The sequence below is a fragment of the Urocitellus parryii genome, chromosome 10, assembly GCF_045843805.1.
Source record: "Urocitellus parryii isolate mUroPar1 chromosome 10, mUroPar1.hap1, whole genome shotgun sequence".
Lineage (NCBI taxonomy): Eukaryota > Metazoa > Chordata > Mammalia > Rodentia > Sciuridae > Urocitellus > Urocitellus parryii.
Window position 1 is genome coordinate 132,941,212 of NC_135540.1, and position 14,156 is coordinate 132,955,367.

The 14,156-nt window shown below is 45.1% G+C and overlaps 1 protein-coding gene across 1 annotated transcript; it reads right to left on the reverse strand.

Moving 5' to 3' along the window:
* Nucleotides 1-986: 986 nt before the first annotated feature.
* Clrn2 (clarin 2) lies at nucleotides 987-12,327 on the reverse strand. Its single transcript, XM_026403325.2, has 3 exons — nucleotides 11,943-12,327; nucleotides 6,259-6,438; nucleotides 987-3,873 (listed from the first exon to the last, which is right to left on the reverse strand). Exons 1-3 carry the CDS (start codon nucleotides 12,193-12,195, stop codon nucleotides 3,608-3,610), a joined length of 699 nt encoding a protein of 232 aa, XP_026259110.2. The 5' UTR covers nucleotides 12,196-12,327; the 3' UTR covers nucleotides 987-3,607.
* Between the last annotated feature and the right edge of the window lie 1,829 nt (nucleotides 12,328-14,156).

Here is a 14,156-nt window from a genome sequence, read left to right on the forward strand (position 1 = left end):
GAGACTTCAAGGTGTCACTGACGCTGATGAAACCCTTTCAAAGGCTGTGGACTTTGTCACTAGAGACACACCCACAGGTACAAAGGCCTGTGCTTTGACTCCTTGGCACACGTCGCCAACTCCACTCTTAGAAGCAAAATTGAGTTTACCAGGCCTCCTTTTCTCAGTGACAGTCTGCACACAGCTCAGGGCTGTGACTGGTCCAAGCCTACAGCCCTGCTCATTTTCTTAGCAGCTTCATCACAAGCTACTTCTGCATGAGCCACCCCAGCTGCTCAGAGCATGTCTCTCCAGAGGGCAGGGATTTGTTATTTGTTAACTGCTCTACTCTGAGCTCTTGGATCAATTATGAGACTCTGTGTGTGTGTGTGTGTGTGTGTGTGCGCACGCGCGTGCAATATGGAGAATTAAACCCAGGTTCTCACACATGCTAGGCAAGTGCTATACCACTGAGCTACATCCCTAGCCCTTCTTATTTTTAAATTCTGAGACAAGATTTCACTAAGTTGCTGAGGCTGGCCTCAAAGTTGAGATTCTCTGGCCTCTGCCTTCCAAGTAATTGGCATTGCAGGCATGTGCCACTTCTTCTGGCTCAACACTTGTTTTTTGTTGTTGTTGTTGTTTATTTTTTTATTTAGATATGATAGTCGAATGCATTACCATTCTTATTACGCATATAGAGCACAATTTATATATATATATAAATTATATATATTAGTTGTAGTTGTCAATACCTTTATTTTTTTTTAATGTGGTGCTAAGAATCAAACCCAGGGCCTCACATTCACTTTATCTCTGAGCCACAACCCCAGCCCCTAGAGCACGATTTTTCATATCTTTGATTATATACATCGTATATTCACACCAATTTGTGTCTTTATACTTGTACTTTGGAGAATAATGATCATCACATTCCACCATCATTTCTAACCCCATGTCCCCTCCCTTCCCCTCCAACCCCTCTGCCCTATCTAGAGTTCGTCTATTCCTCCCGTGCTCCCCCTCCCTATCCCACTCTGAATCAGCCTCCTTACATCACAGAAAACATTCAGCATTTGGTTTTTGGGGATTGGCTAACTTCACTTAGCATGATCTTCTCCAACTCCATCCATTTACCTGAAAATGCCATGATTTTATTCTCTTTTATTGCTGAGTAACATTCCATTGTGTATATATGCCACATTTTTTTTTATCCATTCACCCATTGAAGGGCATCTAGGCTGGTTCTACAGTTTAGCTATTGTGAATTGTGTCAACACTTGTTGAAGGAATAAATGCGCCAAGATCCTTAGATCCTTAGAATGTAAACTATTGTGAGATTCTTGTGTACTTATGTTTTTAAACCCATCAGCTGGACTTTGTGTTCATCTGGATATGATGCTGACATTTCTTTATGTTTTCGGGCAGCATGGTGCTGTTGCTATCCTTTGATGCTCTCCTATCACATGAACTTCCTTCTAGCCACATGCCATCTGAATTAGTCCACAAAAAATACTGAAGTTGTGCTGGTACAGGGACAGATGGGCCCATCGGGGAATTATAAGCATTTAGCACAGAGAGGTGCTAAGGAAACTTCCTGAAGCCACCAAATCAGGTGTCCTTTTAGATTGGTTATTTGGAGGCAGGGGTTAGGTGATGTTTATTTGGCATGAAGACAGGAGGCCTGGGAAAGGATTCCACCCAGCTGGTGTCTCGTCTCAGAACAATGGGTGGGTTGGGTACTTGTATTAGCTAGGGTTCTCCAGAGAAATGGAGCCATAGAGGATGGGTGAGTGTGTGTGTGTGTGTGTGTGTGTGTGTGTGTGCATGTGTGCAGGTGGCCCTTCCTGTCCATGTTCTGCATACACAGATTCAACCAACTGAGGATCAGTAATATGGTTAGGCCTAGGATAATTAACATGAACAGGTCTGTTTTTTCTTGTCATGATTCCCTTAACAATATAACAAGTATTTACGTAGCATTTACATTGTTTTATGCATTTTTTACCAGTGATCAAGAAATGATTTTTACCTAAGAGGATTGTAAGGGTGACATGCAGACACTAGGCCATTTTATACAGGGGATTTGATCATCTGTGCATTTTGGTATTTGACAGAGATCTTAGAATTAATCCCTAGAAGATACCAAGGAACTGGACAGGGAGAGAGGGATGGGTGGAGGGAGAAATAGGGAAAGAGAGAGAAAAGGGGTGGTGGTTAGGAGTTGGTTCAATGGTTGTGGAAGCTGGCAAGTCCAGAATCTGCAGGGTGTGCAGATAGGCTGGGGATTGGGGAAGAGTTAGGGTTCAAGTGCCAAGGTAGTGTGCTAGCAGAGTCCTCCCGACCCACCGGGAGATCAGGCTTTCTTCCATTAAGGCCTTCTACTGATTGGATGAGGCTCACCCACATTATGGAAGGTAAGATTTAAATGTGAATCTCATCAGAAGATATCTTCAGAAAAATATCGATGATAGTGTCTGACCAAATATCCAGGGACCATGTCCTGGCCAAGTGGACACATGAAATCAACCATCACGGCATTTCTTAGGAAAGCCCAACGCAAAGCCACCGGGTTTCTCCAATTAGAGCAGCGTTCTCATCCCACTGAGCATTCACGTGCCTGTGTGCCCTTCTTGGAATTTCATGCCTGTGCCTGGGATCCTCTGTACTGATGCACGCTGCAATGCCCCTCGCCAACCTTGCTTCTTTACCCCTGGAAGCAGCCCACTCATCTTTTACAGTGCAGATCAGATATTGGCTCTGTGACACTTTCTTCATGCCACATGCCTTGCTGAAGCTCTAATTCCTTCCTGGGTCCTCTACACCTGTCTGATTTCAGCACTTACCATAGTGCATTGCGATTGCTCCTCTATCCACCACAGGTTAGTAGAGTGGTCAAAAGTACAGATCCTGGTTCCAGGCCTCCTGGACTTAATTCCTGACCTCAGCAAGTCACCCAGCTTCTCCACATCTTAGTTCTTTTATCTGTCAAATGGGCTACAATAGCACCTACCACCTGAGTTTGCAGAGGATCTAACAAGTTAATGTGTGCAAAAATTCTGAGAACAGGGTCCAGAACATAGTACCCACTCAAAAAATGGTAATTTTCATTCTTAGTGTTATTATTGCTAATTACTGTCATGTAGGAAGATTAGGTGTTTCTCAAAGACCAGGACGTTATTATTATATTCCTCTTCAGACACCCCCTAAATACTGTGTGGGATGGACCAAGGGTCTATGGACACTTACTGGAGTATACGGTACCCTGGATTTCTAGAGTGCTCTGCCCCCGACACCATCACTCTTATAAAACTCATAACAAACTTATGAAGTTTTACAGATGAGGAAATTGAAAAATAGACACTAAGTGAATTGTCCAATGTGACACACAGACGGCAAGTGGCCAAGTCTCCAAGGCAAACTCCAGAGGCCTGAGAGAGACTCAGTGTTTGGGGGATTGCCAGGAAGCCTTACTTCCCAGAACCAGAGCCCTCCACCCCAGGTTACTCCGTCCACACCCTTCCTACCACCAAGAACAGGGACACTACAGTACGGGAAGACTGCACAACCTGAGGTCCCCCTCCCACTGGGGGACCGATTTAGGAAGGGCGTGAGCAGGAGGGGGCCGTCAGTACAAGATGTCCTCAGCAGTGACTGTGGCCTCTTCGATTTTGGTTTTGATCTCGGGGAGGGGAATCTGACTGACGGCCACCACGACCAAGTTGGCCGCATGGGCTGACGCACTGGCCACGCAGATCCAGAAGGACTCTTCGTACCGCTCCTCCACCACAACGAACTGGAAGAGGTTCTCCTGGAAGTTGGCGATGCGCTCGGTCAGGTGGTGCGATCTCACCGCAGCCATGAAGCTGGCGATGGCCAAGGCCACCACTCCACCTGAAACCCAAAACCCGCCCTGAGTCATCAGTCACCACGGCTCCTCGCAGTCCTAAGGACTCTGTGTGAAGTGGCATTTCTGTGCCGTGGGTCACAAACTTGCTTTGGGTCTAAAACACAACACAAATTTTAATTTGTTTTAACAAAGCGGCAGCAGACCCACCCAGCTGAAGGTGACAGGTGGCCCAGGTGAGAAGGAGCATAAGCCCTGGGTTGGATCGACTTTGAATCCTTCTCCAACTCCCTCCCTCTCCCAGCACCATTCTTTCTCAGGGATCATCTGGAGAAGTTCGGCCTCTGAACATCTGGATTTCTGTATGGAGCTGAGGACTGGTGGGAGGAGCTAGGGAGGGGATTCTGCAGGTGGGTTTCACCTGACTGAACTGTTAGGTTCTCAGCTGCTGAAGGCTGTAGAAGGGGGAAAATAGGGAGGGAAAAATCCAGAATTCCCAACCTCATCTACCTCCTTATCACTTGCTTGGAACTTTGATGTTCTTGGGTCTCTGTCTTTTCCTCTCTGTCTCCCACTGGGTATATCTCCTTCCCTGTTCTGGTTTAAATTAATATTTTCAAAAATGCATTTATTATGCTTTTATGAGGTTATTACATCCTCACCAAGGAGAGAATCTGGACACCAGTGACATCTGTCATCATGGAAAACACAGATTTACTTTTATCCTAAAAGCCAGGAATAAACACTTTGAACACATTAGTATATTTGGCCACGTTTCTTTCCCCTTCATACAATTGGTATTATGGTGCTCTTACTTGAATTTTAAATTTGAATTTTTCCCCTTCACTTGAACATTTTTCCATATTGTTAAATGTCCTGTTGCAGTACAATTTTGAAATAGGTGCAGAGTATTTTATTCTGGACACACACTTTAATTTGTTTAAGTATGACCTTATTTCTGGAAATCCAGATGGCTTCCAGTTTTGATATTATAAGTTGTTGCAGTAAACATCATTTTATGTACATCTTATGCTCTTGTTCTGTTATTTCCTTAGCACAAAACCCCATGTGGAGTTGTTCAAAGGCTATCCATGTTTTTATGGCTTTGGACACTACAGTTTTGTCCAACTGCTTGCTTTTTTTACTCTCATCAGTAGATTTTGAGAGTCCCTTCTCTTTGAGGAGGGAAATTGACAGAGATAATCATTTATTTAGCAAGCAGGATTGAGAACTTTTTATATGCCAGCCGCTCTGAGGGTGCGTACAGAGAGGAACAGGATACCTTAGGTCTAGACGTGGGTAAGCACGTGCACAGATAATTCTACAGGGAGTCAGCATCTGAAGGATAGGAAAATACAAAGTTATTGATTTTTTTTTTTTTTTTGTGGTGCTGGGGACTGAACCCAGGGCCTTGTACATGTGAATCAAGCACTGTACCAACTGAGCTATATCCCCAGCCCTAATAATTGATTCTTGACACTGCATTATAATATATGGTAAAATAACACATTATACTTGACGGTCACTTTGTCTTAAGTGAAGGTGGTGAGGGGTTATTGCCGTAATGGTTTTATTAGCCCTTGTTTCGAGGGACTTTGTTACTTTCATCACAGATGATTTGTTAAGGGCATAATTAAATGTGGATCAATTTCTGTGTATCCATAGATCCACACACACTCCCACAAACACACACGCTGTTGTCTTGGAAAAGTTTTTGGTTTGGGAATAAGACCACTGATCAACGAAAAGTCAAAGGACTTAGAATCAGTCATCTTGGGTTGCAATGCCACTCCTCCTACTCATCGCTGTGAGACCTTTTAACTTCTCTGACTCTTCACTGGTAAATACGGGTCTGACAAACCTCCTCATGGGGATTCTGAGACTTAAATAAGGTATGGGAAATCCCCAGGCCCATGCCTGGCACTTAGAGGAGGCTCCGCGATCGGCATCTAGCATCAGGGCGTGGAACAGAGAAGGTGTCTGAGGAGGAGAGGGGGGTGTCCTGGGGGCGGGTGCCCTAGACACTGGCACTTACTGCTCCTTTCTCTGCCTGGAACCTGGAAGGAACAGCCTTTCACAGATGGCTCTGGTGCTCCCATGGCCCTCTCTGCTGTCATTTGTGCTGGCTCCTTGCAGGCCCAGCTGCAGCGGTGGCCACCGTCTGACCCCTCACCATGCCCACCTCTCCTGTCCCCAGCTCTTCCCCTTCACCCTGACCTCTCCTCACTGCTCTAAGTGAAGACTATTCTAACAGCACGGTCCTTTATTTTGAAAGCCTCGGGGACTTAGTAAAGAGGGCATTTCCTGGCCACCGAGTGACAGCTGAAGGTTGAAGGTGGACATTTAAATCCCTCCACTCTTTCGCCCAGCCACGTGGAGCCCGCCTGGTGATGGTGATGGACCTGAATTTCTATCCCCACGGGACATCTTACCTGCCAGGACATTCCACAGGCAGATGCCTCCAGGGCCGTTGACCGCCCGGTAGGGGACCTGGACCATGTTGAGGACAGCAAAGCCCATGCTGACCAGAGCCAGGGCCAAGGCCAGGAAGAGGAGCAGCAGAATCGTCACGTGGAGGCCCGTGTTGAGCTCCTTCACCAGGTTCGGAAAGACTGGGGGGAGAGGACACAGCTGGTATTTCAGTCGGAGCTTGGTGCCTTTCAGAAAGCCCAAGCTGCCTCCCACCTGGGCTTTGACCGAGAAGACGACTCTCGCTATGTTTTCCAAAACAGGGGGCTTCCTGGGTGAAACCCTGGCCCCCCAAGTCCCCAGTTGTCAGGTGACCAGCAATCTTCTCTTCCTTGGAGTGACCACAACATCCCTGACCTGGCAGCTCTGAGACCTGCTGTGCCCGGAGGCACATGAGCCCACCCCAGGGCAAGGTGGATCTCATTGCCCCCAAGGACCAAGGACACTTAATCCTTGTGTTGCACAATATTTTATGAAAATATGAATTTTCTGTACAAGTGTGGCAGGGTGGTTTAGTGAGAGATTCTATTTGTTTCCTGTCTATGTGCCACCAGTACTTACTCATCAAAGGTTGCCTGGGAGGACAGCTTCCCAACAATGGCAGCAGTGGGCGCTGTTGTCACTTTTACCCTCTGACTTGGGAAGGTCATGTGGCCTCTCAGAACCTCCGTTTCCTCATCAGTATAATGGAGAGTGATGATTGCCGATGAGTTGAGGGTGATCAGCTTTGGCTGAGCAAAGTCACCGGCTGAGCGTTTTGTACCCATCACTTCATTCAGTCCTCGTGGTAATGAAGTGAGGATGATCTTACCAACTCCTTTACCCACAGGCTCAGAGACACGAAGGTTCCTGTCTTGGGCAATGTGTCTCTGAAGTCTACACAGGGTTTTAGACTGAGTACTATGTGATATAAAGAAATCCAAGTCAGTTCTTACTAATTATAAAGGACAGTGAAAGGACTCCTGAGCATGCCTATTTCTCAGCAGCCACTCCAGGGTTTCGGCTGAGTACCTCCTGGGGGAGCCTGGGCCCAGCGGGGAGTCTCTGATTCAACTGACCAGCCCTCCCCAGCCCCCTCCCTTCAGGGGCCAAGACCCAAGGCCTTCCTGGTTCTACTCTCACTCCTTCTACCCTTGCTGGCTGCCTGCCTTCCCTTATTCACCAAAGCTGCCATTAGCCAAGCCTGAGAACCAAGGCTTTGTGCTCTCCTTACGACATCCTTTCTACCTGCAGGGTCTGAACTCGGCGCTTGCGTCCTTAGTTCTGATTGAACTTTCTTTCCGTTTTGTGTTTCCGTGTATTGTTGTCTCACTGACCTGGGAAACTCAACCTGGGAAGCTGAGCTCCTTTCAGGGAGTTTGTCTCTCTAAGGCATCTTCCTTCCCTCCACCTGCCTTCCTTTAGATTTTATTTTTTCACCCTTTCAACTCCTCAGGCTCTTTTTATTCCTAAAATGGTCACTCACACTTGATTACCTAATTGTTCTGTTGTCCCCTTTCTTGATCATGCAATCCGTAGGATACATGACCTGCTTAGTTATCAATCCTCACCGAATCCTTCCCACAGAGAAGAGTCACCTGTGAGGTGGCCACGTATAAAATATTTGCTAATTCTCCCTACTCTCAAATGCTGTAGGGATGTTGATTTTCCAACCCAGTAAGAGGGCAATTTGGCAGCATCTGTTAAAGCAATTTCACTTCCAGGAATCTATTTTCCAGGCACATTTCTACAGGTGCTTAAAGCAGAAGAGGTGGGATGTTCATCACAACAGCAAAAGACGGGAGAGAAACCAACGTGTGAATCCACGGGAGACTGATTTAATAAATTAAGGAACAACCATGCAATATAGCTTAAAAAAACAACAACTAATCATACACATGATGATCCCAGCCCATATCCATATTAATTTACTAAAATACTGAGAAGTAAGCATATTAGATGGTGAGGGAGGGGATTTTGGACATATGGAGGGATGGGGAGAGGGAGGGAGAGAGCCTGAACTTGGGCCTCCATCGTAGGAAGTGTATTAATTATATTTAAAACAGTTCTTCATTGGCAAAGGGTGAATCTCATCTAATGCCCACATTCACGTGCCACATGCCTGGGCTCAGATGTCCCTGTGTCTTGAAAGGTTACTTATTTTCCATGTGTCACTAGGTGGAAACTGAGTCTCTCCTCTGGAGTTTCAGGGCATCTGTTCTTTCCATCTGTCTTTGAGGGTGACTCGACCTGTGTTCCTGTCCCAAGTGCTGCCCCCCCTGAAAGCTGCTGCTCACTTGCCTTCGTGTCTGTTCCATTTCTAAGAGTTTTGGGTAAACTCTGAAATGTAACTTTCCAGCCTGCAATGCGTGACAGAAACACAGAAGATCCACAGTCATAAATGACAACAGCTACCTCGATCAGGTGCAAACGGTGCAGGCACTGAATACACGTTTTCTTTTTACTGAGCCTGGCTACCCTCTCTCTCATTCTTACAGATGAGGAAATTGAAGCTCAGGGAAGTTAAGTAGCTTTGCCAAGGGCACACACACACAGCCAGCAAGGGCTGCCTAAATTATTCTGCTGTAGAGCTCATCACTGAAAAGTCAGGAAACTTGGATAAATAAAGGTTGACAATGTTAATAATAGCGTAGCTTGAATTCGAGAGGTTTTATTTTGCATTGGAATAAATGTTCTTATTTTGTACGTATTAGAGTTGGCTTGCTTGAATGCCAGAATCAATTAATCATTCTATCAGTACCTGAAGTTTAGATAATTTGTCTGCTCCTGATCGCAGTGAAGTGTGACAGCCTATTTAGTCCCAGCAAGACAAATAAGCAGGTCTTGGCTGCTGGAGAAACACTTCAGGGGTAGGAAGAAGGGAGGTAACCCAAGAACTAAAAACCACAGCACACCTATTATGTTAAGTGCTTTTACAGAAATTATTTCAAGTATCGATTTCTTTGATCCTCAATTAATTTTCTTCACAAAATGAGCACGCTAAAGTCTTTCTTCTAGTGCACCAAGATGGAAGGAAATGAATCTCAGAAAAAAGCTTGAGATCCCAGGGTGCCCTGTGCCTCGTTCACACTTCCTCTTCGAGGCCCTGGAGGGGGGGCACTTGTCCGATTGACTTGTCCCTGGCTTCCTATCAGCATCTGGTCTGGAAATCCTTAACACGGTTGAATGTGTGGACACTGTTAATGTTTCTCTCTTTCTTTCCCTAGCCACCCAAGAGCAGGTTAACTTGTTTTGGTTTCAGAAGGTCTAGGTATAAAAGAAGACCTTCACCTTTTGTGATGAATAGTAATTGGGTTTTCCCTGTGATGGATGGGGAAGTGTTTCTCTGGGGCGGTTCCTGGGAGACCTCTGTGATGGTGAGAAAGGACGCTGTTTGTAAATGAGACCCAGTAAAAACTCCCTGATCACGGTTTACAGAGCGCTTTCACAGACTCCTCTTCCCTGATCCGTGCAAGGCCTTGTAAACAGGGATATTTTTTCACAGATCAACATTAAGTGGCAGAGGTTGGTAAATCCTGACTTCAAGTCAGAGGTGGGAGTGTCTGATACACCCCGCAGCTGCCTCAGGGCTACATGGTGCTGGAATAAAGGGCTGTAAATCTAAAGGAAACTAGATTTGCGCCAGAGGACATGATAAGGTACGCAGTGTCCCTGAAGTGCAGAGGTAAAGTCAGCTCATCACAGGAGGAGCCTGCCCCAGGCTCCCATGAAAGATTTCAAAGAGAATCACTTCCAACCTTGAAAGCCCCCTCCTCTGGGAGGCCCGGGGGCAGCAGGAAACCAGACATTCTCAGTAGCTGCAATGCTCATGATACTCACAGCTAGAGATAAATAGCATCCCTTATGCATCTCATTCAGTTTGGATGCCTTAGGGACCAGACCCTGTTAGAGGAACCCAGAGGCCTGAGGCCCAAGGGTGTCTGTCTCTTTGAGAAGGAAGAGACAGCACGGAAGGGAACATTGATTTGAGTTCCTCCAGAGAGCAAACAGCAAGTGCTCATAAATGAGCACTATGGCTTGTAACTGAGGCAGTTTGAATTTCTGTGGCCTGGAACGGTGGGGTCTTATCTTTAAGACCCCAATGGCTCGTGAGGCCCAGTTGATAGCATTTATTCCAGTTTCACTGATGGTCCCAATGGCATCCTTTGCAGCCAGGGGATGCAGTTTAGAATCAAGAACAGCATAAAATTTTCATGGTCCCCTTTTAACACTTTCTTTATTCTAATTTCTTTGTATTTATAAACCTTTTAGGTTACGATTCATACTGGGGTCGAATCCAGGGTCTTGAGCATACTAGGCAAGTGCTCTATCACTGAGTGATGTCCAGAGCCACTTTTATTTTATTTAGAGAGTGGGTCTCACTAAGTTGCCAAGGCTGGCCTTGAACTTGCAATTCTCCTGCCTCAGTCTGCCAAGTAGCTGGGATTATAGGTGTGCACTGCCCTATTTGGTTTTAGGTTATATTTTTAATGGATCTCTTTTTCCCATGTGCGGGTCCAATTTAATTGCTGAGTAAATAAAAATATGCTCAGAGATGTTTCCTAACTAAACATAAGAAACATGTCTTTTCTTCATGTATATAAAGGACAGCAATTTGTATTACAATAGTCAGTGTTGCCAGCTTTTCCTCTTTACACAGGGTAGCTTATGTGCCCTGGTCAGGTTTCTAAACACTGTGACAATCCTGCACTAAATAAAGTTCCTGATGCTCGTGCATCAGCACAGGGCCGATTAATGATGGTTTTGTGGGTCGTCATTCTCATTGGCAATCTAATTTTTGGATTCTAAAGGTTTATAGAATATTGTCTTTTTTTGGTTTTCCTTCCTGGAGGACAGTTCTTAAGCCAGATTAGATTCCTGGCTTCATGACTTAGAGGACTGCTTTGTTGACATCCTGGGTGGCTCTGATCCCAGGCTGAACTCAGGCCAGTGCCAGCGTCTGCTCACGTTCCCTGTGAGCCGTCAAGCACCCTGCCTGGGTGTCCCCACCAGTAAACAGCCACTGTGCCACGAACCTGGGGAGTCTGATCCCATAATCCATGTGCAGAGGCCCCTTGCTCTTTTCTGAGGCTGGGAAGCAGTTGCCACATTTCCTCAAGGCTCATTTCTGCAGAGGGTCTACACCCGCAAGTAATTGTCCAGGACACCAGAGTCATGTGACACGCTTCTGGCCTCTGGTTCTGCTGTTTCCTGGCTGAATGACTTCAGGCCAGGTATGCAACTCTCCAAGCCTCAGAATACTCCTCTGCAGAATAGACATATGAATGATTCTTTCTTTATAAGTTGGTTGTAAGGCTTAAAAAAGACAGGCCAGGCAAAGCCTTTGATGGAATGTTTGACCCATGTTTTTGACCCAATATTTTAATATTGAATATTAAAAATTTAATTGGCAATATTAGTAGAGATAAACTACAAAAATATGCAAATTCCTATTTGTAATGTTTCTCTATGCCTCTATTAAAAAAAAAAAAAGGAAGAAGTGAGTCTCTTTCTGGTACTGAATGAGAACCTCTGGCTCACGGCAGGCTTTGACATTACCCCCGAGACTGAGACATCCCTCAAATTCCACATGCACACATGAGCACCCTCGCAAATGAAAAGAAATAACAAGCATCTAAGTCAGTTTTTATGCCCCCAATATACTCACTGGTGAATTGGGACTGGCGGCCCCCGAGACCGCACTGCCGCACCTTACACCCTCGGAAGAGCCCGTAGTAAATGTCCCCAATGAATTTGACGAGCTCTGGATCTGTGGCGTTGACCAGATCCACTCCAGTCTGACACAGGATTTTCCCACTCAGCCAGTGGGGCACCGCCAGGGCGACGATGATCAGCAGGAAGGAGGAGAAGCTCAGGAAAGAGGCCAGCCCGTACCATGCCTTTTTGAACCATCCAGGCATGCTGGAGGGTGCAGGTCATCCCGGTGACAGCTGAGGTTGTTGACATCTTCTGGACACCATTTCAAGATTTTGAGTCCATCCCTTCGTCCTCCCTCAGTGCCGGCCTCCACAGCCCGTGCTGTCACAACACATGCAGACCGTCTTCCTCGCGCAGTGGAGTGTGTTACTGAGGGGAGTAACCCTATCTCTCACCAGACTAGTATTTCAGCACAGGGTTTAATTGTTCCTCCGTTCAAGTATTTAAACAACCCTCGTTTGGACCTCCTAGTGATGGGGGGAAGTTAATAACCAGCAAAACCAGGCAGACTTGACCATGAAGAGATGCTCGCCAGTCTCAAAAAATGCATACGGTAGAAGAAAAACCAAAAATGGAAGAATGAGCACTTGCCCGTTGCCAACAGGGCACGGTATCAAATGTCGATCTCTTTGATGTGTGCCTTGGCATTTCTTTCTCTAAAATGTCACTGCTGTCAGATCCCCAGAACCGTTAAAAACACCAGCAAACAACCGGTTTGTTGAGGCTTCAACTAAAATGTGTAAATTGGGGTGTTACAGATTTATCCCTGGGTGAAACTGAAAAGGGTAAAATTGCAACATGAATCTATTTGTGGACCCTGATACTTCACATTCCTCTCCCCTTTCTCCATGTTCCATGTCATCTGAAATGTGACAGAGAAGTGTGTGTGTGTTGAATATGTCAGCAAGTAGTGGTTATACTGTTGGGGTATTTATATCTTTTAAAAATGAAGATCTCTCTTTTTCTTTTAACCTGTAGACACTAGGAATGAATTATTATTTACTTCCTGTCTTCTATTGCTTTTTAAATTTTGACTTTTATGGTACCGTGAATGTCAACTTAATGTCACATGTGACTGGCAACAGCCACTCTGTCAATACCTCAGGGAACAAAATTGGGCATAAATGGCACAGCAAATTTTCTTATTTGGTCACAAAAACCTGGAGGGGCCTCAGGAAGGTGCAGTAGTCTTGGGAATCTCACCCGTGGAGTGAGGGAGTGGCAGAGGGATGTGCTATAGAAGTAACAGCTTGCTTCTTCGTATTGGGGACTCACATCAGTGGCTGCTCTACAATGAATGTAAAGAAGAACATTTCAGAAGCTTGCATGTGGCTTTACCACACATTCCATCATCTCTGAAGCTGAAAATGAAATTATGGCATTTGCTGGTAAATGGTTGGAAATGGAGAATATCACACTAAGTGAAATAAGCCAATACCAAAAAACCAAAGGCCAAATATTCTCTCTGATGTGCGATGCTAACTCACAATAAGGAGTTGGGGGTGGGGTGGGAAGATAGAATAGAAGTTCATCAGATTAGACAAAGGGGAATGAGGGGAAGGGAAGGGAATGGAAATAGGAAAAACAGGAGAATGAATCCGACATTACTTTCCTATGATCATGTATGAATACAAGACAAATGTAATTCCATATCACATACATCCCTAAGAATGGGAAGTTATACTCTATGAATGTATAATCTGTCAAAATAATTCTACTGTCATGTATAACTAAAAAGAACAAATAAAAAATTACAAAAAGAAGACTTCTTGGAACTTTAATAAATGATTCACAATGTTAGCTAACATTATTATTTTAATATTAAGTATGGCTTCAGAAAGCAGGATATGTGTAACACCTTGGTATCACTTTTAAAAAATTATTTATTGGGCTGGGGTTGTGGCTCAGCGGTAGAGCAATTGTCTTGCACGTGCAAGAACTGGGTTCGATCCTCAGCACCACATAAAAATAAATAAGTGAAACAAAGGTATTGTGTCCAACTACAGCTAAAAAATAAATACCTTAAAAATTATTTATTTATTTTAATTAGGTATATATGACAACAGAATGCATTTTGATTCATTGTACACAATTGAAGCCAAACTTTTCATTTCTCTGTACATGATGTAGTGTCACACCATATGTGTAGTCATACATGTAACTT